At 39.2% G+C, this 27113-nt stretch overlaps 2 protein-coding genes across 4 annotated transcripts in view; one reads left to right on the forward strand and one right to left on the reverse strand.

Moving 5' to 3' along the window:
- Window positions 1-5142: 5142 nt before the first annotated feature.
- Window positions 5143-9775, reverse strand: gdap1 (ganglioside induced differentiation associated protein 1). 2 transcript variants are annotated; one of them, XM_055037905.1, is made up of 7 exons: window positions 9619-9753; window positions 9032-9267; window positions 8602-8794; window positions 7766-7939; window positions 7266-7360; window positions 6359-6473; window positions 5143-6270 (listed from the first exon to the last, which is right to left on the reverse strand). In XM_055037905.1, exons 1-7 carry the CDS (start codon window positions 9659-9661, stop codon window positions 5918-5920), a joined length of 1209 nt encoding a protein of 402 aa, XP_054893880.1. In that variant the 5' UTR covers window positions 9662-9753; the 3' UTR covers window positions 5143-5917. The 2 variants fall into 2 exon arrangements, with proteins under 2 accessions (XP_054893880.1, XP_054893881.1); XM_055037906.1 differs by lacking the exon at window positions 9032-9267 and having other exon boundaries at window positions 9619-9775.
- Window positions 9776-10552: 777 nt separating this feature from the next.
- The window catches only part of jph1a (junctophilin 1a), a 35593-nt gene continuing 19032 nt past the window's right edge, over window positions 10553-27113 (forward strand). The window contains exons 1-3 of one of the 2 annotated variants that reach the window (XM_055037901.1): window positions 10553-10648; window positions 10760-11312; window positions 13898-14666. In XM_055037901.1, the coding sequence (XP_054893876.1) occupies window positions 10934-11312; window positions 13898-14666 (1148 nt within the window). In that variant the 5' untranslated portion in view covers window positions 10553-10648; window positions 10760-10933. The other variant, XM_055037902.1, reaches the window with a different exon arrangement.

Below are 27113 nucleotides of genomic sequence, written 5' to 3' on the forward strand. Positions count from 1 at the left end.
TATTTCATTCAGGGTCATATACTGACATACATTCAAATTGTTGATCAAAACAAGGTTGGTGTCATTGCTTTGTAACCATTTGTTACAGAACAAAAGCAACAAGTGAAACTTTTTTTAATATGAATTTCTGATCTACATGGATAAATCAAGTAAATGGCACCCTTGTGTAGCCTTAAAAATTACAGATTTAAATTTTTTGTTTAGTTTGAAAATCCTCTGACCTAAACCACACCCAGACTGCTTGTTCAAACCCATAGCTTAACCCTTCTGAGTTAAATCAACCCAGATATGGAACAATCTATTTAACTTAGGGCTGGAATCTTGTTAGCTTAGCAGTTTTTTTATTAAGTTTAGCATCACTGGATTTCAATCTTTTAGTATCGCAACTTATTATCACACATTACTCTCATCTTCTTCAGTTAATGGTGATAAATGTCACTAAACTGGAACCCAACTGGCCTTGGGTTTCACATTAGCATAAGATTAATGGAAACAGCACAGTTCTGATAATGGCCCAAAAATCTTGGTTCCATATTTTTTTGGTTTTATTTTAGGTCTCTTCCTTAACATGACACAAATTTAAAACATTTGCCTGAGACTGGACCTTTTTCACAGTTCAAACCCAAACAGGCAGTGAACTGATTCCAGGGGAGCTGTCCACATAAGCACTACAGCTTCAGCCTCCAACTCTGGAAAATTCAGGGAACAACTAGTACAGACTGAGAGCAAAGTGTTCTCCCTGACTGATAATGGACAATGAGTTATGTAGATAAGACTCACCCAGGCCATTCAAGGCTTTAACGCCACGTTTTTGTCTCAATTTATGTCTTTTTTATGTCTGAAAAAGGCATAAATTGACTTTTTCAGATGGTTTTATGTTCTATTTCTGTGTTTTGTGAAGTTGCAAAGTATGAGTTATTATTTCATTATGTTTCAGTGAATATTTGTTTTATCAAATGTTTTCTTCTAAGAGAATCCTACTGTGTTTATTGTTGCCGTGTTCTGGTTGTGTTTTTGTATTTTTAGTTTTGTTAAAGTCATTAGACGTCATCACTCGTCCTTATTTTCAGGTCCCTATTTCTATACATGTATTATTATTCTGGAGTTGAGGAGCTCTGTAAAGATCTTAACTGAGTCTGAAATGGGAAATAAGAAAATCACTTCAGACCACAGGAAACATCGTGTGTCCTTTTTCACTGGGAGGTATTCTCACAAAAGGTGGAAATGTTTTTTCTTGGTTGATTAAAAAAGTTATTTTACCTAATTTTATTATCTAGTTATTGACAAAGTTGAATATAATTTATAAGGTTATCAAGTTATCTTTCTTATTGCATGCATTTCATTTAAGCAATCGTGATCCAAAACAATTATGAATGCAATTCACTGAAACTTGCAGAAACCCTTTGCTTTGTGTTTAGACTGTCCAATATGTTTGTTTTGGATATCTGCCCTTGTAAAAAAATAAAATAAAATAAAAAGGATGCTTCACAGCTAAGGAATAGATTCAAATCACTTCACACCTTGACGACAGGCCAATTCTAAAAATGTTCACAAGATCTGGTCCTACAGTTTCCGTTTTGTTTGCAGATAATATTTTGGATTTGCTCCTCAGATGTTCAGACCTCATTGCCATATCAATTCAAAGCGGCAGAACTCTTTTCAAAATGAGTATTTACACTTACACATTAATATGACAATTTTAGACAAGAATTCTGATGTTATTTTAAAATGAGCTTTCATATTTTGGTAGATAATCTCTACCAAAATATGAAACCTAATCTATTGTTTAACAAGGATGTTATCACAAATAGAATCAGGTCAACAGAATAAAAAGTGTTCGGTGTGTTTGACTTGGCCACATCCAGCCAGTTGACTAAAGATTTGTGATGCTCCAAATGGTGCTGGGTATCATCTATCTGGCCCTACAGTATTTGTACAGGGCACGGTTAAATATTTGAGCAGCACATGTTGCGATGAATGGTGACACGGGATTTCATCATAAAGACGGGAAGCATGAGTCAGCGGGGGGTCATTTTAACAGTAGTGTCAACATTGTGAGATCCCTACTCCGTCCACTTGGCAAACAGTACATCGCAGACTTTCTGAAAGGTGGCTGCTTTCTGGAAGGGGCCGGTGCTTTCTCAGAACACCTTTTCAGTCGAGTCAACACATTTTTGACATTTGCTCTCTTTGATTTTACATAGTGGGTCCAAAGAAACTGGAGTGCTAGAGAAGAAGCAGGTGTAACTTCTGTGCTGCCAGGACATTTTCTTTGTGTCAATATGGAAAGAGCAACGCGCTATATTCTCAATTTGTTTTAAGCAATCAGAAAATGCATCTCTGGTGTATAGCACCATTTTCTTCTGATTCTAAGGTTGAGTATTTCTTTCCCCACTAACCCCCGGCTGCAAAATGTCTGATGGAAGTTTCCAAGATCCCATTTACTTGGCTGACTTGGTGCATCAAGCTGGCCGCCAGCTGACCATTGCGGGGGTTTCTGTTTACCCAGCCTGCCTGTCTGTGAACATCCAACACAACTCAAACACGGTCACCTGGCAGTCCACCTGCTGTCCTGTTAGCAAGTTCAAATTCAGCAAAAAATCCTGCTTAAGCTAAACTAAACCAAGAAATTTAAAGTAAAATGATAAGAGGACAGTTTTTACGTTCTCTCCATTCATGCATGCATTTCTGGGTTTTCTCCCCCAGTCCAAAAATGGGATTCACATTCGCACTTTCACAAATACGAATGTGAAACTTTCTATGTCCTGCTTGTCAATGTGCTGCCCTGAAATGAATTGTGGGGTTGTTCAGTGTACACCACATCGGCTGCTGGAGATACTCTGCAAGCTGCGTACTGCTAGGATAGAGCAGGGATAGAAAGATGTTCAGAAGCACTTCGGTTTGCCCCACCTGCACTACTTACCTTTACTCTCTTGATCCCTGACATTTCAATGTTCTGCCCAATTCTTCCTCCAATTTTCAGCTTTCACATAAATCACATAAATTCACTATAGTGCAAGCCTTTGTGTTTGTCTTCTGGGTTTTTCGATGCAACTATCTATTTCCAAAGCAGACACCTGCTCTCCTTCTCCTGACGCAGACTATCTACCAGAAGGAGCAAAGGGAAAGGGGTTGTGGCCAGAGAAAAGCAAGATGTTGGATGACAAATCAACAGAGGAAAATGAAAGAGTTGTTGATGCAGACTGCTTTATTTTAACAGGAGAAAAGATGAGCATTTCTAATGTTTTTGGTGGTCTGACTGGATGCCAGTCACCATCTCTAACACACACCAAAAAGGTTAGGGAGGATAAATGATGTTTTAGTTGGCCTGGTTACATCCCACAAGTGGCGCAGAAGGACCAGTGAAGACGTCTTTGATGCCACATCATCGGTGTGGACAATCTTCTCCATGATGCCTTTTTACACAGAATTTAAGATGGGAGATTGCCCCTCATTTCAAACTCATCTGCCTCTAAGGACATTAATAAGTTCCAAAAAAGTTGCTACTTTGTTTAAAATGAAGGCTCTGAATAACATTGGTGATTTGCCATTTGGTTTTTACATGCTTCTAAGTTTTACCTGCTTGGAATACCATGTACCTTGAGAGCAGAATTTTGTGCTCTCAAGCAGAAAATCCAGAAGGCGAATACCAAGCTATCAGTTCCTGACTTTAAGTACAAGCATGCTTGGTGTTATGCAATAGGACAATGGTCCAAAGCACACAAGCAATCCACTTCTAAAAAGAGATAGGCACCAGCACCACTTGCAAACCCACCAGGGAGGAGCGTGTTTGAAAATGGATGTATAGATGGCATTTAGCTAATTTGGAAATGTGCTGTTTTAGAGCTATGTCACTATTATGCAAATAAACTGCTGCTAGCCAAGCTCCCCCAGCTCTGTGTTTACCTTAGACAATAAGCAGATGCTTTTTGCCATTTTCGGTAGACTTTGTTAACTAACAAGCTAAGTTAATGTTAGCTTGTGCTAAAAGTCAAATCATGTTCACAAGTGGGAGGAGCTCCACTTGGGTTGCCAGGTGCTGGGGCAACAAAATTGTGATACAACATTTTAGAGATTCTTGAGACAGGTCCATTTGCAAACTCGCTTAGGTAAAATATTACTTTCAGTTAAAAAAAAGGTTATCCTTTTGTAATGTTTTTATTTTTTTAAGCAGCATCTTTTGCCCCAGTCTGAAAGAACCAACCTTACCTGCTCACCCTTGTCAGATGACTATGAGGAAACACTTCCATCTAGTGGATAAAACATACAATTGCTAGTTTTTGACCACACTGACAAAAGTATGGATTTTCAAACTGTTGGCTTAGAAAGAAATAAAGGGGCCTGTAATAGGACCTCCGTTACGTAACTCCAGAACAAAAATGGCATCATTTTGGTTGATACTCAAAAACACTCGCATTATTTTCCAAAGCTGATGTGCTTGTTGTGAGCTAATGTAAAGTTTTTGAGCTTTTTTTCCTTGACATCTCAACTCTCATGTGGCTTCAACATGTGTCTGGAATTTCCTTTGACAGCTCCACTGAGCAGCTCCATGGACACCAAAAAACAAAACGGCAGACTTTGCTGAAAAATCCCTGCGTCTGTTCTTATATTAGGCTCAGCTCACGTGATGCGAAATCTGAATGGAGGCCATGCACATGTTAAATGTCAATTTGTTGAGGCGTGGGGGAGGCTCTGACTGGGAAAACAGATTACTGTAAATGTTGACTTACCGGGCTTCGCAGCTTTTCACTCATAGCGTTTCACATTTTTTCACCTTATGACCACAAACTTCAAGGTCAAGGAAACTATTAAGAAAGTAAAGCAAAAACACCCATTGTATCTGTGGAAGAACTGCAAAGATCAGCAGAAGCAGGTGTGCAATGTATGCAAAATATCAAGGTGTGATATTTTCCATATTTTTATTTTCTCCTCATGTCATGCGCACAGGTTCATCTCCTGTATTCTAGTTTGAATCAAAATAATCTCTGTCTTCAGACTGAAAAGAGTTCTTGGGGGAACAGTTGATTGTGCTATTTTCAGAACATCCAGGGTTAAAATCCTAACCTAGACATGAAATTTACATGTTCATGCCTGTACATGGATTCTCTCAGTGGCAAAATGAATGCAAGGTAAAACTTTGAAGTTGTTTGGAAGTTTATTTGTCAGACATGTATATTAGACTAATACCCTGCATATGTACGTTAAGCTGTAAACACATGCAAGACTGAAAAACCAACTAAGCTTTCAGAAAGCATGAAGCCATCTGTTTGTACAATTGAAATACGGTGGAGAAAACAAGTCTTTGCAAAATATAGTGCAAAAACTAGACTATGGGCTTTCAGAACAGTTTCTTTTTCAAATTCTTACCATGCAAAATTCAGTATAAATCAAACAAGCCCATCTTTGAAAAGACATATGTAAATCGTTTTTACATTTGAGGAGAAAATGTTAACACTTAAACATAGTTTCCATTTTTCCTAAAATGTTTTTTGATGTTTTCCAATCAATATCAACTTTTATTTGATCATATTGTATTTAATATTATATATATACACTGTTCTACTTTAAGGGTTGCCAGGCATAAATGTGCAGCTATGGTGACTTCAAATACATTTCAGAAGAAGATCTGTAGAACCTATGAAACCAAGAAGTGGTGATCCTTCCATATAACAAAATGCTGGCCTACTTAATATAATATTTTTAGCTTAAATAGTAAATGTTCTGTTACATGTTACTGAAACTAGCAAACATCAGAGCACAAGTACTGTACATACCTTAAATCAACAGTAATTAAGGATGGATAAAAGTGCTTCGAGCACAACCAGACAGCAGAGAAAACAGTGCTGAATAGTTGAGTTACATATACTAGATCTGTGTAATACGATCAATGACGGTTTAAATCAGTTTAATACAACTTTCAGCTAAAGAGACTGAGCCTCTTCTTCATGTAGAGAAAGGTGAGATATGTAGCTCCCCCAAGAACCCCGACCAGCAGAGTTGTGCCGACTATAACAGGAGCGTTCTTTCTGGCGACTCGGAACGCCACAGGAAGGACAGCAGAGATCAATATGTTGTTGACGTGGCCCAGCACCCTCCTGAAGGCCGGCCGCTCCACAACACGCTCGTAGTATGTTTCCACGTTGACCCGGCTGCCGTTGCCCCAGTAGCGTCGGGAGAGACCGAGGAACTTCAAGCGGTGCAAGGTGACCGCCAGAGAGACGTCGGCAATGCTGAAAAAGTCTCCGCACAGCCACGATGGTTTGCCTTCCTCTGGAAGATGAAAGACGGATTTAAAGAGAATAAAAATAATAATAATTTGATGCTAAATGTTGCTTGCAGCGGTTGTTTTCTGACATACCAGGTGTTTCCTCTGCTCTACTCTGCAATTCTGTCTCCACCTGGTCCATCACACTTTCCAGTTCATCCAGGAGCTTCTTAAGATACTTCATGTTGTCGTGGTCAAACAACTTGGACTACAGGGATTAGAACAAACTTAGAATACAGAAAAACTATTTGAGCAACTACTTTTTAGACCCCTGTCCTTCCAACAAGGAATTGGACCAGAGGATATGTATTAACACTTATGTAGCAACCCTGAACATGAGTATGTAGTTTATATACTTTATATCAACTTTTTAAGATTATTTTTCTTCTTTTGTTCTTTCCTTTGGTTTGTTATTTTGTTTATATTTCTTTTTAATTTATGTAAAGGACTTTGAATTGCTTTGCTGCTGAAAATGTGCTATTTAAGTGAAATTGTCCTACCTTACTTTACCTTACCTTAAAGAGATATTTGATTAGAAATTATTATGGAAACTACGTACCTTTATTCTACAGTGCATATTAGCACACACTGAAAGAAATTAGGGCTTTAAATAATCAGTCTGACACAAATTCTCCAGTAATGCCCTCAGATTGAGATGTTTTAGTTCATATTATTAATTCTAAGGCCAACCAAAGAAGAAATAGTTTCCAAACATTAACGCAAGCTAAGAATGATTTTTTTTTTTTGACTTATTCACATCTGGCACATCAAAATCAATTACTAAATGTTTTGAATCTATACTTAATCAAAACCTGAGTGTAGATCAGAAAAAATCTCCCCAGCTAATCATAGAATCTCAATTTTTTTTTGTGTAAGTTATGACCCAGTTCAGACACAGTCAAAAAGAAGTAGAATAGGCTAAGTGATTAGTCAAGATGTCTGGTTCTAAATTCTATTTTTGCACATTTGGCACTTTCCTAATATTGTTATCCCAACTTACTTTCAAACGCCTCTCTTTTGCTACGTAAGCATCTTTAAGCTCCGGGTTCTGCTCAGCCAGTTTCGCCAGCTCCGTCTGCGTGTTTCCAATCTGTGCTGCCAACAACAAACAGGCACGAGCATCATAAAGCATACTTTCAGTATGGAATCAGATATTTTTATGAAAACATTATGCTGATAGAAGGTTCTGGTATTCACTCACAATGAGCCTTTAATGGTGCCTTCGAAATGTTCCTTTTTAGAGGTAATTAAAAAATACTAGCAAATACAGAGCAATAATAATTAGAGTTTGGAGGAGGCAAGTTAAAGCTTTCTGATTAAAGAACATTGTGCTGACTGTCAGTGATAGCAGTGGAAGCATCATGTTTTGGATTTGTTTTGATGCCATTGGCACAGAGGAATTGCACAAAGTGGAGGGCGAGATGATATCCAAGTCAAGAATAAGGAATGGTATATATAGGGTGTAAACCTTAAACTGCTCTGCATCTCAGGTTGCCTTACTTCGTATCGATGCAACGGCAAATGCAGGGATGTGGGAGTCAACAGTGATCTCAGGATGAAGAATACAGCCGTGCGTGTATGCATCCATGGGCAGCGAGTCTAGCAGCTCCCTGTAGTGCTGCACTCTGAGGTAGTACCTGCTGCTCTCCTCAGGAACCAGCCTGGGAGTTCCCTCTGGAGACAAACAGACCAAGGAAGCAGTAAAAATGTGGACATCAAAACAAACTTCAAGAAAAGCTGACATGTTAACACAACAGAGATTCAATCAAGAAACAAAAAACTCCTGTGATTTTTAATATACTGAAGGAAATCTAACTATATCCGACGATTTCAAAGCTATTCATTGTGGTCCAAGTAATTCATACTTATTCAGCCTTACTAATATAAACTTAAACATTTGACATGTTCTTAGACAGGCCTTTAGAAGACGTGTGCAAAAAAGGCAGTTTAAAAATGCAGTGATGGAATGCTGACAACTGACGATGATATTTTGAAAAGTTGCAATGATTAAATATGTTCACGTTTCAACTTAAGTAATCTCATACTTGCCTGATTTGTTTTCATTTGCAGTGCAGAATCTTAAGAGCACGTGGATGAATGCAAACCGAGACAAACATCAAAAGCAAATAAAAAAAAAAAACACACACACATGCAGTTTTGAACAAAACTGAACAGAAAAGAGAAAAATAGACAAATGAACTAAAAGAAGCAAAATGTTCTAACATCAGCTGCCTTGCTGCTCTCTTTTTCAAACTTATCAGAAAGCAATTCTGAAACTACTAAATCAGTAAACCTGGCCATAATTTAATCTTATTAATGAGGTACTGCAGTCTTACCGTAGCTAAAGTTGTCCTCCAGGTAATCTATGATTTGTGTTGGATCACAGATGACTTTATCGCTGTGGACCAGAACCGGAACCTCACCCGCGGGGTTCAGACGCATAAACCACGGCTCGTTGTGTTCACTGAGAGGAAGGCTCACATCATACTCCTCACAGCGCAGACCTTTCTCTGCTATACACAGACGCACCTAAATGATAAACGTAAGGATCAGTAGAGATCTTCTCTTTTCATACCCCTGGAATAATTTAATCCAGTATGCAACGATTTTAATTAATAAATATCGGCGAAAATAGAACTTTGTTGTCCATTTGATAATGTTTAAAAAATAATATCGAGCCGGTTTCGTTGTTGCAGCTGTCATTAAATCCACATCAGGGAGCTGTCCACCAACATTTGGTGCTGAAACTGCATGACACCCACTCACCTTCTGAGAATTGAAGGACTGGGTCCAGTGGTACAGCTTTAGTTTGTTACACAACTCTGTGCCACCCTGTTGTTGCGTCTCTTTATCTGAGCTGGCCTGTGTAACAGCTGCTTTCTCATCTTGGGTTTCAGAACCGTTTTCCGACGCCATTTTATTTGTTAGCCTTACGACAGGAGGAAAGGAAGGCGCCACGTCAAGGTTCAGATTGTTGCACCCCCTGCTGGCCAGGCGGGGAACTTGGAATGAAAACACATTTTGTTTCACTTTAATTTTACTCCAGTAAGTAAGTCAATGTACTCTTTAATCATTTTTTTATTTATTAGCGAACAGAATGCAATTTTATATTAGAAAATTTAAATTTCAGTCATACCACACAATTTTGTGTAGACAGCCAACAAACAGCCAAAAAAAAGTCTCCGCACAAGGCTTGCATTTCTTAACTGATCTTTTACAGTTTTTTTTTTTTTTTTTGTAATTGACATACAACGAAAGGGGGAAATGCGTCGCAAATTAATACGCACATCTTAATGCTCCCCTCAAAACTTTTCTGTAATGGAAATAGAACAGAAAGAAAAATAAACACTTACAAAGTCGAAAGTTTTCCGAGGTGCAAAGCATTTCAAAGTACATTCGATGTTCAAGAGCTGTTTACCCATGCCTAAATTCTTGTTGACTAGGTTACCGGAGAAAAATACGTCAGAGATAGTTTGCTCCCCACAGCGGCTCACTCGGTCATGTTTCTGCGTAAACAAAATGACAAAGATCGTTTTTGCAACAAGCGTCACACACGAATTGAATTGAAGCCACAACTTTTCATGTATTTCATGGGGGACCTATGGGCAGAAGAAAATGTACACGTTGTGTTTATTATTTCAAAACAATAAAAATCTGAGCAGTGCGATCTGCATTTTGTATTTATTCACAAAGATACATTTTGAAATAGTTTTTAATAATTTATAGGCAATAACAATCATTTTACAGCAGAGGGAGCCCTATTCCTGTTTTTCTATCTGACAACCGTCTCTTGGGCTTTATCAGCCCTACAAAATACTAAATAATTAAGTTGATGGATCCAGCTTATTAAAGTTGCGAGCATGATTTCCTTTGATTTTATTTTTGAGTCCCGTTGAAATTTTGATATATTTAATACCGCCAAGCCTTTTTTTTAAACATTTATTTATTTATTTTAAGAGTGCGCTCTGCTTTGTGCCGTCATCATAATGATACACTCCTATTTTACGTTTTTGTAATAGTCCAAAAAAAAAAAACATAAATAATAAAGGTATAATCTCATCACTGATAATTACGGTTAAACGTTGGGTGTGCAGCTACTGTCGACATTTACACTTGTGGCCTGCAAGGCGCGTCTTTCAAAAGTGACACAAATATAGAGGTGCCTTATTTTGGTAGGGCTGAGGCGTCCAGGCTATTCAGCGAGGGGTGGTAGCGCGACAGGCAGAGATGAGAGTGGGAGGTCCTCTGTGGCGTGACGTCGTGATTGGCCCGGTGCCTTTTTCTTCAGCAGGGTCTCCATACCTCTCTCTCTCCCTCTGTGATCAGTGGGCGAGAGGGGGGAGACGAGCAACACAAAGCAGAGAATCCGGGTGTGCGCCTCCGGTAAATGACGCCCACCATTCATACCTTAACTCTTACCGTTACGCGTGCCATTTGCATTACATATCGGTGTCTGGGTTTCCTCATCCTCTCTGATTTCTCGCTCCTCTCTAGTCATCATCATTATCAACATCCTGCTTGCCATCGTCCTTTCCATCACAGCGCCAGTTCTGGAACAGCCCACTTCGGTCCTGGAGACGCCCGAGTCTGCAGTAGCAGCAGCAGCAGCAGCAGCAGCGCGATCTGCGTGTCCCCCACGCCCCCCCACCCCTCCAGTCTTTTATCTGAATGACGGGCGGAAGGTTTGACTTCGACGACGGTGGCACTTACTGCGGGGGGTGGGAGGATGGCAAAGCCCACGGGCACGGCATCTGCACCGGACCCAAGGGCCAGGGCGAATACGCCGGGTCCTGGTCGCATGGCTTCGAGATCGTAGGGGTGTACACCTGGCCAAGCGGGAATACCTACAAGGGCTACTGGTCCCAGGGGAAGCGGCACGGACTCGGCGTGGAGAATAAAGGCAGGTGGATCTATCGAGGGGAGTGGAGTCACGGCTTCAAGGGTCGCTACGGGGTCCGACAAAGCCACAACACGCCTGCCAGATACGAGGGGACCTGGAGCAACGGGCTGCAGGATGGATATGGGGTGGAAACGTACGGCGATGGCGGTAAGAACCCACGAGCGTCCTTGTGGCTTTAACACATCATGTGTTACGCAGCTTGTGTGTAGGTTGCTCAGACTCAGACCAAGGGAAGCTGTAATAGGCTACATGTTTGTGTAAGTCTTCATCGGGTGTGAGCTGAGATTGCGCGCTTCATTCTGTAGCCAAGTGCAAAATCCGTTCCTCTGCCCCCAAAACTGTTTTTAAACTCATGTATATATATATATTAAAATAGAAATGCATCTCATTTGGCAACTACCGGTTGCTCCTCTTCAGTGGCACCATGCCTGATGAAGAGGGAGATTGGACATCAAAGCAAATCAGCCCACTTAAAGCATAGCCTGAATATAAATGGTCTCCCTGTTATTCTCTTTTTGAATATTCTATGTGGAGCCATATTCCCAGCCAGCATGTATATGTGGGGCCCCATATTGCCTTTGCTTAGGCTGAACTGGTACAATTTTCCTTTGAGGAAGCATTTTGTACCTTTTTGTAGATCTCTAAAATATACTTAGAAAATCAGCTGATTTAGCCAATGTATGTATAATCTTTGTGGGTGCCTCTTTTTACCTGTACAGTTGACCTATATAAAACCTGTTTCAGAAATCAACTGTAGGTCATAAATGATTCACAGTTAATTCTGCTTGAGGCCCATTTATAAGCCACTTTGAAAATGTTGGTTGGGGATTTGGGTACATCCTTTTCTTATGGGGTCTGTTTGGGCCTAAGCATAATTCAATTTGAGGACTGACTTCCAGCCAAATACACAGTAATTATTACAGATTGAGAGCTGAGCAAACCCAAGTTATAATAAAACTAACCAGCTGCTTAAGGTTGCCCAAAGTAACAAGACGGCCCCTAGAGGTCATAAGTCCGAATCTAAAAAAATATATATTTTTTTTTTTCAAGTGCATTGGAGAAGGATGATGTACAGCCCATAAAAAGTGAAACTCATGCATATTGAGTAATTTGTGAAATTAAACACACCATGATTTGAACTTTGTTGAGTGGGTTGCACTGCACACACGAAGACAAGCTAAAACTAGCATCCTAGGCACGGACAGGTTGCCCGTTCCACAGGAATACGGTACTTTCCTTTTTTTTGTATGTAAATGAAAACTAATTATATATATATATATATATATATATATATATATATATATATATATATATATATATAATATATATATATATATATATATATATATATATATATATATATATATGTATGTATGAAATTGTATTTTGTTTTTCAAGATTTTTATACTGTGAGACTGTGATAGTCATTTACAAGCAGCACACCTGTGGTTAAGATAAAAGACAATTCATCTGCATACACCATAAGGTTTGACAACATATATAATGTTTAGTCTATAATCCATGAGTAAATACCTCTCATAAGCCAGACAACTATCATTTCTTATTAAATACAGCGTCTTACAGTCTTTTCTCACCGTAAGACATCCAAGACACTGGTGGATTTATCTACTCTTTAAGTGAGGCCTCATGGTGCAGAATAAATGCTTTACATATGATTGTTGCAGATTGCTGGGCTCGGTAAATCAGCTGATCCCAGAGGATCTACTCAACATCTGGCTGTCTGACCCTGTTGCATCCTGATAACTTGATCTGCAGGGTTACCAAATTGGACTGCAGTGCGGAGCCAGTCTGTTAATCACACTGTTTATCCATCTAAATTCCCGCTCAGGCCGGTGTAGCTTTTCTTCCCCCCTTTTTTGTGTGACCATAGCAGCTTACTTCATTGTGTTACAAAATGAGATTGGAGCAACGTATTAATTAGGATCAGGATTGTAACGTGATGCTTTGAAGAAGGTACAGAAGACCTGCACATGCTCAGCAGCGCTGAATAGGAATAATAAAGTATTCCTCTCATTATGTGACTAATAGCAATTCCCTGTCATCACAGGCAAACAGAAGTGAATTTGCATATCGTCAGTGAGGAGAGTTAGTCGCTGCCTGAAAACATAATCCTACCCAAGTGATTCTGGTTTATACCAAGTGATTCACGGTATCTGATTGTCTTCAATAAAGCCTTTGATTCAGTTAGCTGTGTTTGCCATCACTGATCTAAAAAAAAAGAGAAAACATTGCATTAGTTATATATTGGACCCCAAAGCATGGATCCTTTAAACTGCTGTATGAGTAAGTGTATTCATTTCAGCACCTTTGTGAAGTCCATTAATATCTGCCACAATGCCTTACATACTCGCCTTCAATGTATGTACCCCAAGTCTTATCATGAACTGATGGGTAGCATCAAGAGATTCTTAGAAGTAGAGGAGCAGATTTTGTTTGACCAATTACCACTATTAAATTTCCTGCCTCACTATGCTAACACACATTTAAATAAATTACATTAGTTTTCTCAAACAGTTCCCCGACCACCAAAAATTAAATTTTTGTAAAATGCCAACGTATAATTCATATTTCCAACTATTTTCACATAGTAGACACGACATAAGTGAAATATCTTTAGAGCTTATAAGCAGAAAGTGATTTTGTTGAAGAATAAATGCTAAAACCTTAGGGAACCACAGCAACTCACTGGTTTATGTCTACATGTTTCCCAGGAACCTATCAAGGCCAATGGATGGGTGGGATGCGTCATGGTTATGGCGTCCGTCAGAGTGTTCCCTATGGCATGGCCACCGTAATCCGTTCCCCGCTTCGTACGTCCATGGCCTCCCTGCGCTCTGAGCAGAGCAACGGTGCAGTCCTCCATGACCTCTCCTCCCCTGTGGACACTCCGACGGGCACTCGCGGTGGTTTCGTCCTCAACTTCCACTCAGACAGCGAGGTCGTCACCGGCAAGAAGAAGGGCCTGTTCCGCCGGGGTTCGCTTTTCGGCAGCCTTAGGCAGTTGCGCAAGTCTGACTCTCGGACCTCTATCTCCAGCAAACGCAGCTCCGCAAGGAGCGATGCCACCATGAGCCGAATCAGTTCCAGCGATGCCAACTCCACCATATCAATCGGTGACGGCGAGCTGCCAGACGAGGACCTACCTCTGGAGGACCACGTGGATGCGACCACGACTGAGACCTACATGGGGGAATGGAAGAATGACAAGCGTAATGGATTTGGTGTTTCAGAGAGATCCAACGGGATGAAATATGAAGGAGAGTGGCTTAACAACAAGCGCCATGGCTATGGGTGCACTGTTTTCCCAGACAGCACCAAAGAAGAAGGGAAGTACAAAAATAATGTGCTGGTGCGTGGAATAAGAAAGCAGTTGATTCCTCTTAAGAATCCCAAAACCAAAGAGAAGGTAGATCGTGCTGTGGAGGGGGCACAGCGGGCTGCAGCCATTGCGAGGAGTAAGGTGGAAATAGCCTCTTCCAGGTACTGTGATGTCTGTGTGTATGTGTGTTTTCATTCATCCTCCTGTACATGCATGTGTGTGTGCACTGTTTAAATAGACAACAAAGACAGGAGAACACCCTGAGGCGGGTTTTCATAAACTGAAGGCTCTGAGTTGTCTAAAGACCTGTTGTCCAATCTTTATACATCATCAACAGTCAAGGATTTTGTGTTGCCAGGGCAATAGTCCCTGGGAAAAGGTTCTGCTTCTATTCTCTGCACAAGTTTTTCATTCCCAGGGGGAGGGGTCGGGCGTCTTTGTTTGCATTGTATGCGTGATTCGTGTGTCGGAGAGCTCACGTGTGTGAGCTGTATGACCCATAGCTGTGCGCGCGCTAAGTATTGCTCTGATGTGGCATCTGCTCTTTAACAGGTGAATGTGATGTGACCTTTTCATCCAGAGTCCCCCCTACCACCGACCTCCACCACCACGCTGAGGCTCACAGCATTGCTTTGACATCCTGTGCTTTCATTGCATCAGGGAATTGTATGAGTGACGACTTAGGGAGCAAGTACAAGCTGGGAAAAGGGTTTGATGCAATCAGGCATGGCTGATTTTGTTCCTGCTCTCCAAAGGGGGTCACATAAATTTGCATGCATAAACATATCAGCGACAATTTATGAAATTCAGAAGCTCAGACGTGTGAGGGCAGTTTAAACACTTGGTTAAATCACAGCACAATAACTGATCATTTGTTAATTACAAGCTAACAAGACTTAGATTTTTTTTGGACTGCTTAAAATGTTTCAACATTTTATCTGGAAACATACTGCATCTCCCTTTAAAACTTAAATAAAAAGAAAATTGAGCTTTCCCCTTGCAGGTAAAGTCCTTACATATATTTGGCTTATTGTCTTTGGATATGTTTATGTCCGGTCATCATCTTCATGTATGTAATATCAATGTGAGGCTTTTATTGTTTTATTATTTCATTTTCAGGGTGGGATAAGCAAACTTTTTTTGGTCTACACAAAATCAATATTGTGAGTACATGCACAATTATGTCCCACTAATATGTAGCTAAATGTCCCTTAGCAAACTGAAGCCATCTCTAAAGACATTTAGCGCGAATGGCCACTCTTGTCAGATTTGGTTTATTTACATTGGTTGGTTTCCTGGATACCAAGGGCTAAGAACTTGTTTGCATGGTCTTTATATTCTAACTCTGTACGAATAAGAAAAAAAATCTGTTGTAATTCTTATTCTGTAAAGCTTTTTTTTTTAACTTGGTTAAAAGAGGAGTTCAAATTCAAATAATTAAAACTCTCAAATTAAGAAGGCATTACTGTCTGTGAAGAGATGTAAGCATCTAATTGAACTCAACTTTTTTCTTTTTCTGTCATAGTTCAAATAGTTTTTTTCAAAAACAATAAGAGCCTTGTTTTGTTATGAATCAATAAGAGCCTTCTTTGAGTACTCTAGATATGTTTATTCTCCCTTTAGGGGTTTGTGATCTTTGAGCAAAACTCGTCATATCAGTAAGGAAAGCAGACATGGCATTTTGATGCATTTAGTCTTGACAACATAGGAATTTAAAGAAACACACTCATCAACTTGTTAGGCAGAAGTCTGCTCAAGATTCTACCAAAACTTTCACTGGAATGGTTATTGAATAAGCAAAGCTGTTTCAGTCAGCCATTTAAAGGGGTTTTGGTGATTCTTTAGTAGTAATTTGTCCAAATAACGTCAACAAATAGATAGCAATTAGCAAGACAGACATTCTCAAGAGGAGAAATATCTTGATTGTTTTATTTTGTTTTTAATATCATGATGCTGCAACACCTCAAGAATTTAAGTAGTGGGAAAATGTTGGGTCAAAATTCTCAGTTCACAGGTTTTCTGCTAAACATTTAAGATTGGCTTTAAATAACTGCTTTAAAAGACAAAACTGCATAATAATAGCAGACACTTTGAATACAAGGAATTTATGATAGTATATCATTTATATTACATAAAGAATATGTTTATTTGAGTTTAGAGATGTAAAATAATGCAAGGCTGACTGGACATGTGTCATGTAAAATGTCTTTATTCCTAGTTTGTCAACAAAAGAACATGCATTATGGTGAGACTTCGTGCATGTCAGTGAAAGCCACTGGGCTTGAAATAATTATACTGGGAATAGAGAAAAATGGCGGATGCTTTTAAAGCAAGAGACATCTGATCTCCTCTTTGGTTGTTTACACAGGGAATCGACAGGAAAAGGTTTCAGTTTGTACAAAGTGTTTATATCATACAGCAAGGTTCCCTCTGCTGAACTGAGTGATCAAATTACAGTCTGCATCATGTGCTGAAGTCTTCAAACTGTCTGCCTCCTTTCAAGATATTTTTTAAGAGCACATTTCTGTTCTGAAGTCCACAGATCAGCGAGTTGTAAGCATGTTATGTAAGTCCGGTTGTACAGTACAGGGCACTGTGAAAGACGCACTCGTATTGATCTGGTCCGAGTCACATGACTCTCTGTCTTTGATTGTGCAGCGTTCCCAGAGGACGCAGAGGGAAGCAGGCGAGCTGAGGGAGATGAGCGCATGTCGAAGAGTTAAATGGATTAAATCGTACGAGTTCTAATAGAGCACAACTGGGGAGGCTGCATGTTTGCTGAGCTGATGGTTTCTGAAGAGGAGGGCTGAGGTGGTGGAGGAGCAGGATAGGAGGAAAAAAGGCCATGGAGAGTAACACTCCCCTGTGGTTTTACAGTAAAGAGGAGCTATCCCATCCGCCTCTGGGATGGAGCTGATGACCTCATGCTTGTGACGAGCTAATCAATAGGGAGCCAGTGTGATGCAGTGGAGTGAAGTTCTCTGTCTCTCATTCACAGTTACTGTGCCCACCTATCTTTGCAAAATGGACACCTTCACTAAGTCTGCGACGCGTGCGCGTGTGTTTGCGTGGCGTGGTCAAATGAGGCCTGGGAACCGAGATAAGTGACCAAGCGGCTAAAAGGTTCACAGACTCATGAAGCTTCTCCCATGAATCGCTTTTTGTTACAGTTCAGCAGTTTTGGTATCTTGGTAACTCAGCAGTTTTGCTGTATGTACACACAGAGTGTGCAAGGTACTGTGAGGGCCTTTGTTATCTCAGCTTCCTATATAAATCTCCTCTGAATGTGCACAAAGAACAGAATGAAATCGACATTTTAATAAGATTTTTTTACACGAAAAGAAATGTGTCTAGCTATTATCATTAGCTTACAATTAATGAAACCTTCAAATTATATATATTTTTTAGAAAAAACACTTTTAATATGTGCGTTGGTTATTTTATGACAATTTTATGACAAAGAGAGAGCACAATTGACTCAACAGTTTTCCAGCATAGAGCCTTTAAGAAAGAGAAGTCAGTTCCTAAAGAATGGAGGTGTCGTGTTCAAGTATAGCAATGGCAACTTGAGGAACATTCTTGTTCTCTCCGTCTATTTATCACATTTTACTTTTCCACCAGCTGCTCAAAACCTTCTACGCAAATTTAAAAAGAAAATTAAAAGGGGTTTTGGTGATTCTTTAGTAGTAATTTGTCCAAATAACGTCAACAAATAGATAGCAATTAGCAAGACAGACATTCTCAAGAGGAGAACTATCTTGATTGTTTTTTGTTTGTTTTTAATATCATGAAGCTGCAACACCTCATGAATTTAAGTAGTGGAAAAATGTTGGGTCAAAATTGAGCAAAGAAATTATGTAAAATAGTAAGTTAATCTCATTTCCAATACTTCCCTTTACATAAGAAAGAAGTGGAGTGTTTTGGGTACACATGCACCTCTATCTATATACATTCACTTATTCAGAGCCCAGCTATTTCCACTCATGAACCGCTCGCATACATATACGCTGAGATGCACACAGTCTGCTACACAAACACATACACAGTATATGCACTGTGTGTGCCTCTGCTAGTGTATCAGCACTGAGCGCTGCCTAAATAAGGCAAGGCATCAGTTGGCTTATCAGCACCAGCCAGAAATATATACCCATCCCAACACTGATATAGCCCCCCGCCATGTCTGTGACACTACCATCTCTCCTGAAAGTGTGTGCACGTGTGTCAATGTGTGCTCGAATGTTTAAAAACGCGAGAAAATGATTCAAAGCAAATCTGTCTAAGTGAAGAGATGTGAAAATATGTGTGGAATGCGTTTGTGTCCGGGGTGTTTGTTCATCACCTGCTGTGCGAGGTGACCTCAGCCACACACCACCCGCTCCTTTTTTGGGGAAAGTTATTCAACGACACGTGAGTAGAATAATTCCAGCCCTACGTACAAAATCTACTGTCCCACAACAGCAGGGGCCCCTTCTGAAGCAACAGTAAAGTCGAATATGTTGAAATAATTCATGTTCTGTTTGTGATCTTGTCTTTTTGAAGCACACTTTATGTCATGTTTGCAATAAAAGACATTTACAGTAGCAAAAAAAAAAAATACAAATCACATATAGAGCCTAGAGGTAAGAAGAACCATCCTATTATGACTGTTTTAACGTCAGAATCAAACACACAGATAAGATAATTAGCCAAATAGGGTTTGTAGATTCATATTTATTACCAGGGCCAGTGCCAGCTACTACATATGACAGGGCTATAAATAAACCTGCTGATGCAAAACACATTTTATCATAAGTTAGTTGAGTGGTTTTTAAATGACCCACTGTGTAATCAAATTACACTGTGAAATTTAGTCTTCTGTACCTAACTGCATTACTATTATATGAAGTCATAACTAACAGCCATATGCCAGTGGAAGCAATTAAATAAATTATTTAAGAGCTATCTCATTATTAATTAGGAGCTTTTACATGTATACATTTAAAGCCGTCTCCATAGTTATTGGTGCCTCTGTTAAATAAATTTCAAAAGACGCGTTTATTCATTATTGTTGTTCTATAATCTAAGTTTAACAGGAAGAAAAATATGACATCATAATTGAGAAGTGGAAGGAAAATGTTGCACTTTTATATTGTTTTACCAAGGAAAATCTGAAAAGTGTTCAGTCCCACTTATTTCAATAACCATTCAAAGAATCCAGTTGTCCTCAGATGTCACTTAATCAGATGTCACTTGAATTTCTGTGTGTAATGCAATCTCAGTATAAATTCAAATGCTCTGAGAATACTTTAGAGTCGGGGTCTCCAAACCTCGTCTTTGAGATCGACTCTCCTAAAATCAGTCTGCTTCAAACACATCAAATTGGCTAATTAGCAGGCCTTTGCCAAATCTGAAGGTGTGCTGAGGAGGTAACACAAGTATTTCATTCAGTTGTGTTGGAATAAATAGTTGGAAAAAAAAATAGAGGGATTTAAGATTAGAAGAAAGGAAGAAAAAAGAGGAAATGCAATAAAATACAGTCAGAATCTGTTTCTACACCTGCAGAATGAGTAAAAACAAACAAAAAAGCTCCAAGAAAAAACAGAATCAAGAAATCACAGCAACAAATCCATTTACCAAAACATGTATTCAATGGGAAACATTGAATACTGACAGTTACTCTCTAAGATGGAGTGTATCTGTCAGTATAAGAATCCATACCTGAATGAACTGGGTGCAATGCTACTTGACACTATTCTATTGGCTGGCCATTACAAATTTGCCAATCCAGGAGCAGCATTTATTTTCCTTGTCTATGATTGGCTGCACCTCCAACAGTGGAAATAAGGAGATGCTAGCTTCTGATGTACACATTAAGGTGTATTTGATGTTTGAACTCTTAAGTCGATAAGCATTAGTGGACCAAATTATTCATAGATTTTAGTTATTCACAGGCTGCTATGTTCTCTTTATCCCACCATATAAATCTTACCTTTTTTGAGAAACATAGTATTTATTCAAGTACTACAGACAAGTAAAGACATTTTCAGAGTGAGAGGATGAAGCTATTTTCTTTTTTTTCTTTTTCACTTCCTACTCAGATATATTTCTTCTCCCTAGTGGGAGACGGTAAGAAGGCGAGAAAGAAAATATATTTTGGCAGAAATCAGCTCCTAGCCTGCAGCAATTTGAGTTTGTATCAGTTCCAGAACATTGCATAGACTGATGATGGCAAGCAGAAGTAGAAGCAAGTGTACAGTATGTGGAGACCAAGAATGAGAAAGTTTTTTGGGGTGATTTATAGCCACAGTGTTTGAGCTCTTTGTCCTCAAGTGACTATTTGGGAAATGGTGGAAATGACCTGAGAGAGGATGGGAGGGGAGCGCTGTGCTCTGTCACAACCCAATCCTATCGCCGACAGGACCGGCGATAGGATTGGGTTTCACCTACATTCCAGTGTTGTGTATCTGTGGCTTATAATCTTTCTGAGAATGGCACATATTTCTTCAGCTTCTCCAGAAAGGCTGGGATGACTCAGCCAAGTGGGAGGGGAAGCAGAAAAGGAGAGGACCGGAGTCATGTGGTGTCTCTGGCTGCCATCTATTTCATCATTTGGGGAACCTGCCATTGTTAAAAATGTAAATATATGTATATATATTTCTGTGTTTTTAACCTACCTCATAAATGTCTCTTCAGTTTTGCTTTCCTGCATTCAGTTCATGCTCAGTTACAACTCAGGGGAGTGGATTTTGTGTTTTCAGACACTTTCAAATGCAGAAATAAACAATGCTTCTGTTCATCATGCACATTTGCCGTCACGTGTGTGGAAGGGGCTGTGTCATACTCAAAGAGAGTTTCAAGGTAAAATACTGCCCAATGTAGTCTGTTGCAGTGTGGTTGAACATTTTCAGATGTTATTTCATGTAGCCATCGATGCACTACTTCAGAAAATGTTCAATGAGATATGAAGGAGAGTGAAGTCCAGATCAAGTGGCTGAATTTCAATGAAAACGTAATTGCATCAGCTGAAGGTACAGCAGCCCAGTGTCTGAAAGAGCATGTAGACTGTAGCAATACCTATAAATAGAAACATGCCAAAGAGACAGAGCGTACACTTAACCGCTCAATCGAAAGCACTTTCTATTAAGTTTTGATTCTTTTTTAAATGATTTCCATGTTTTGTTGACTGCTTGGAATTTGTCAAAGTATTTGAGGATGTGAGTGTCTGTGTGTGTTAGCTTATCCCTGTCAACACCAATTCGGGGAATGTGTTTGTGCAAGTAATTTAGAAGCTGCTGGTTCCCCTGTCTTTTGTACTTCTAGAACTTTATTCATTTTTAACATTACGGTCTATTTTATGAAGATTTTATGTGACAGACCAACACAAAGTTGGGCTTAATTGTGAAGTAGAAGGTAAATGAAATATTAGTGACATGGGCAATCACGGCAGGCATTTGACCTGCAAATGGTGAGTTGCTGGTTCAACCCCTGCTCTGTTGTAGTGTTTTTTGCCAAGAGACGTCGCGCACCTTTCCTGCTGGTGATGGTCAGAGAACTCAAGTATGGCAGCCTCTCGCCTGTCAGTTCTGCCCCAGGTCAGCTACGGCTACAACCAGAACCAGTGTGTGAATGAATGACTACATAGTGTGAAGCACTTTCGAATAAATACAAGTAAGGGCTCTATCCCATGAGTTTCCTTTATTTTTTTACATTTGAATGGTGTGCAATTGCATTTATTGCCTTCATTCTGATACATAAAACCCAGTGAATCTAGTTACCTTCAGAAGTCAAATGACATGTTATCTGTGTGTAATTTAATTTCCAGCTGGTCTGTGAAGTCCTCTGAGGCTTGTGAGTTGTTTTTTCTTTTTTGTTTGTTTTCTCCACCCCCCTCCAAAAAAATAATAAAAATAAAAAAATCATGAAAACCAAAGAACACAGCCAACAAGTCAGAGATAAAGTTGTGGAGAAGTTTAAAGCTGGCTTAGTTTATGAAACAGTATCCCTAGCTTTGGATGTCTGGGAACACACTGTTCAAACCATCATCCGAAAATGGAAGGAGTTTGCGACTGCAAAGCTACCATAAACATTGCCAACTGTGTCCACTCTGAAGAAACTGCAGCGTTTACCAGCTCAGGTTGGATTATCTGTCCCTCGGCTATCAGAGTTGAACAGAAGTCAGAAGGGGAAAAATACAGATTATTCATTGGAAAAAAAAAACAAAACACAGAGGTTGTTAAATATTAGAAAGGCAAACATAAAGCCAGAACTACAATCAAATTGTTTAAATCAAAAGAGTTGTCATGCTAACACAGCCTAGTCAATGTTTACCCAAAAGCTGGTTTAGTGTGAAGATGTGAAGATTAATGTTAGTAGAGATGGAGCTTAATCAACCTCATAGTTAAATATATTCACAAGACACATTAAAGCTTGTTATCTGTAAAAATATTGAAAACCATGTGTGCATTTTCCTTCCACTTCATAATAATGCACTGCTCTGCTTTGTTCTGTCACATGATATCCCAATAGCATACATTAATATCATTAAAGTGACAAAATGTGAAAATGTTCTAATGCTAAGAGGACAATTACAGCAATAAAATGTGCTTCCCTCAAAGTAGTTTGACTTACAGGACACCCTATATATTTAAAGAAGGGTAATTTCACATAATCCTGAATAAGAAAAGTACTAATTTAGTCTTGGATTTAGTCAGCAGGTCCTGTCAACATATGATATCAGCCTTGTGGCAATAAGACGAACATTTATCTTTCAGCGAGCCTAGCTTTTGCTGACCTGGTCAAGCCAAAGAAACGTTAAGGATAACCAACTGTGATGAAGACAGAGGCACCTGAATATAATCCTAAACATATTGTATAATTGTACACAGAAAAGTCACCAGAGCCACGTGTCTTTCGTCTCTGGTTACTGATGTTCCTCTTCTAAATCTCTTCAGCTACTCTGATTGGCTAGCTCGGCTGTTTTCACTCCAGATGTTCACGGATTGGATTATGGAATTATCACGTCTGTTGCTGAATCCGACTTTTGCTTTTCCACATTGAATCATTTCTTCATGAAGTATATTCAAAAACTGCTGTAATCAAATGCGAAGATGGTCTTAAAACATTCCTGCTATTGACACTGGAAACACTATTGCCAACATCTCTATGTTTGTCGTTCATAAATTCATATAATACTTGACTTCTCTTGTGTTTATCACATATTATTTTCTAGGTCTCATCCTGTTAAATAAATAGCCAGAAAAAAAATAGACGGTGTGAAGACACGTCTTAGTATTTTTGCTGTGAGCAGATGTAACTTAATGCTAATGCTGCTTTTGGCTTTGCGCTGAAAAGGAAATTGATGGTTGCGTGTATGTGTGCGTGCGTGTGTGTGTGTGTGTGTGTGTGTACGTGTGTGTGTGTGTGTGTGTGTGTGTGTGTACGTGTGTGTGTGTGTGTGTGTGTGTGTGTGTGTGTGTGTGTGTGTGTGTGTGTGTGTGTGTGTGTGTGTGTACGTGTGTGTGTGTGTGTGTGTGTGTGTGTGTGTGTGTGTGTGTGTGTGTGTGTGTGTGTGTGGGTGTGTGTGTGTGTGTGTGTAAGCTCATTTGTGCGAGACAGCAGGGCGAATGGTGGCAGGATTGGAGAAGACCATAATTAAAAGTATTGCTTGAGCTCAAATCGTTGCCAGGACAATCTGACCTTTGCTCACACAGGTTGAGCTTCAGATGCTGAGGTTTGTAGTTCGACCAGATATGCTGTAGAAAAAACGCATATGCTTGTTTGAGTCTGTGTTTAATGTGTCAACTTCATCAGTGCATCTTTAACCTCCCTTATCAAAAAAGTGATGTGCCTATGTTGATATAAAAGCTCATTAATAGAGGCTTAGTTGAAAAGTTGTCTCAAGCATCTGTTGGTTTTCTTTATTAAGTCGCCAAGTTAAGAGACCTGTCAGTTTATAACTGGGTTGTAATATACCTTGAGAATTTGACACTGTATCAGTTTTTTTGCTTGAAAATTGCAGGGGGAAAAAAAATGCTAGATAGTAAACACTGTGATGCAACTCTAAAAGACGTCTTTGTGCATTTCTTTGCTCCCAGCTTACAAGTCGGCACACGTTGCAATAAATGTTCCTCATATTTGATGTATATTTTGGTTGCATTAAAGTCATTTGCATGACAGGTAGTTTGTTTTCCAAGGATCAGGTCAAATGGTTTTGCATGAATGTGTGGGTGTGTGTTTATATTTTTGCTTAGTCATGAAACCCTATGTCCTGATTTGCTTAACAAAGCCCCTTTTCTTCCCCTCATTTGTGTGGTGAGTTGTGAGTGATGAAAACCCAGCTTCAGATGGTGTATTTGCCTCTGGACTGATGAAAAAGAGAGAAAAGAGATTAAACGGTTTGGATACATATTAATTATTTTATGGAAAATGGAATATCCATAAAATTATCAAAATGTAAGATTTTCTTAGTCTTTACAAAATGGAAGATTGTTGGCCTCAGTGGATGGATGCCTTTGTGGGTTGGTTTCACGATACACTAAGTTGTTTGCACTAAGTTTCTCGACTGGAGCTAAAAAAACAAGGGATTGGCTCATTTTTTAACTCTAAGATGGTCAGATACTGTTTAAAATGGTAAATTGGTGTGTCATACTATTCCTTTGGTTTATCTTTTGTAAATATGATTCGAGAGAAGAGTTCTTCCTCCCTTATGGGCTATAATATAAATTTAAAACCTTTGTTGGATAGTAGGGACAGAACGGACATTCTTCTCAATTTTTCTACTTTAAACTGAGATTTATCTTTCTACCTACAGGAAAGGGTGACTCATCTCTTTCAAAACAGAGTTTTTAAACTTCAGCCCCTGCTTGGGTTCTTGCTCAAAAACACCAGAATCAATTACCAAATTACTGTAGAGAAAAATTTAATGCATGAGGGACACCATCCCTTGAGGACTCCCATTTTAAAGTAAAGCCCAAAAACTAGCAAATGACGTGATATCTCAAATTATAAAACAGTTAACTTTACATATTTTGCCACATTGTTTACATCTGTTCCAATCTCTGAAGGTTTTATATCAGCCTGTAGATTATATGCAGCTAAAGTCGATTTTTAAAATTCAAATAAGAAGAAAAATTGTTTGGAGTCTGAAAATAAAGCATGTTCAGAGTGAAATTATGACATGTTAAGAAACAGCCTATTCACCTGTAGGTAGAGGGTTTGGATACATATTTAAGTGTAGTGAAATACTTAGAAAAGTACATCCATCCAGTTTAACACATTTTCAATTCTGTTCAGCTTCACCTGGGGTCAACTTTTAAAAAAAGACATATTTTCCAACAGCATGTAATTTTACTTGTGCACTTTGTATTTGGTGATGTGATTTACAAATATCAGCAATTATTATGTGACTTTTGCCAACTAAAAAGTCACACATGACACCTCAAATTGGTGTCATTTGAGGTGGAAAAGACTGTAAAACAAATCCCTGTAAAACCAGCAGTAGACACAAATACCAAATCTCTGAAATACAATTTTAGCTGATCTATAGGTCTGCCAGCTCAAACATAAGTCTGAAGACCCCTGCTGTATCGGTGTGTTGCTGCTGTTAATGGTTTAGCCACCCAGGCTCCCTCCCTCTGCGTGTTTTAGCTGTGTCAGCTGTGGCTATGTTTCACTAGCAGTGCTGACACGAGGGACACAGAGATGAAGTCTGAATCCCAACCAGTGCCCTTTTCCAAAAACCACAGGGGTCATTTTCATGACAGATTTTATGTCACTCTTTAAACACACACACACACAAGGTTCAACCCGTATTATAAAAATGTAACAATGCATAGCAAAACAGAGTTGTACGTATCATTCATTTACTTTTTGTTTGGGATGGAGGCCAACAGAGGTCTTGGTAGAGAGCTCAGTGAGAGAGGCCTTGGAGTAGGGAACACCAGAGGGAGATTAGGTCTGTTTGTAATCCATGGAAATAACAAAGTTTAGGGATTTTTCCAATTTAATCAAAACTGATTCTCCTCATTCTTCTTCTCTGAAATGGGGTTTGTGTAGTCAGATTTTCAGTCTTCTTCTATTTGCCCCGTATAACAAATGGCATGATGCAAAATCAGTGGAAAAATAAAGACATCCTACACTTTAGAGTTATGTCATACTTAAAGTAATGCCAAATGGATTCAGCGTTACCTGTATTATTTTAGATTGAGAAAAGCATTTGCAGAAGTTTTGCTGGGCAAAGCGAAAGAGGATCTTAAAGATTGTACAATGTAAGATATGAAATTAATCACTACCCAGATGTACTACTATAGTATGATAAGGGTGATGACTCCTTTAAATATAACGTATAGATAAACCGTTAAGTTTGAAAACATTTAATGCAAAATTGTGAATTGAAAAAATATGATGTATGGTTTTAAAAGTTTTTTTTATATATAGTTTTGATGCATTCCTTTACTTACAGACGTCTCCTATTAGCAAGCTAAACAGAGACCAGCATTTAATTTACTCTCAGTAAAACCTAGCTGTTCTGTCAAAGCCTTAGAGGTTTGCATGTGCAGTGAGAGTCCAATTGGCAGTGGAAACATAAAATAGTGTATACTGATCCGAGCTGTCCTGTTCAGTTAGAATAA

The sequence above is a fragment of the Poeciliopsis prolifica genome, unplaced genomic scaffold (genome assembly GCF_027474105.1).
Source record: "Poeciliopsis prolifica strain line A6 unplaced genomic scaffold, Auburn_PproV2 SCAFFOLD012, whole genome shotgun sequence".
Lineage (NCBI taxonomy): Eukaryota > Metazoa > Chordata > Actinopteri > Cyprinodontiformes > Poeciliidae > Poeciliopsis > Poeciliopsis prolifica.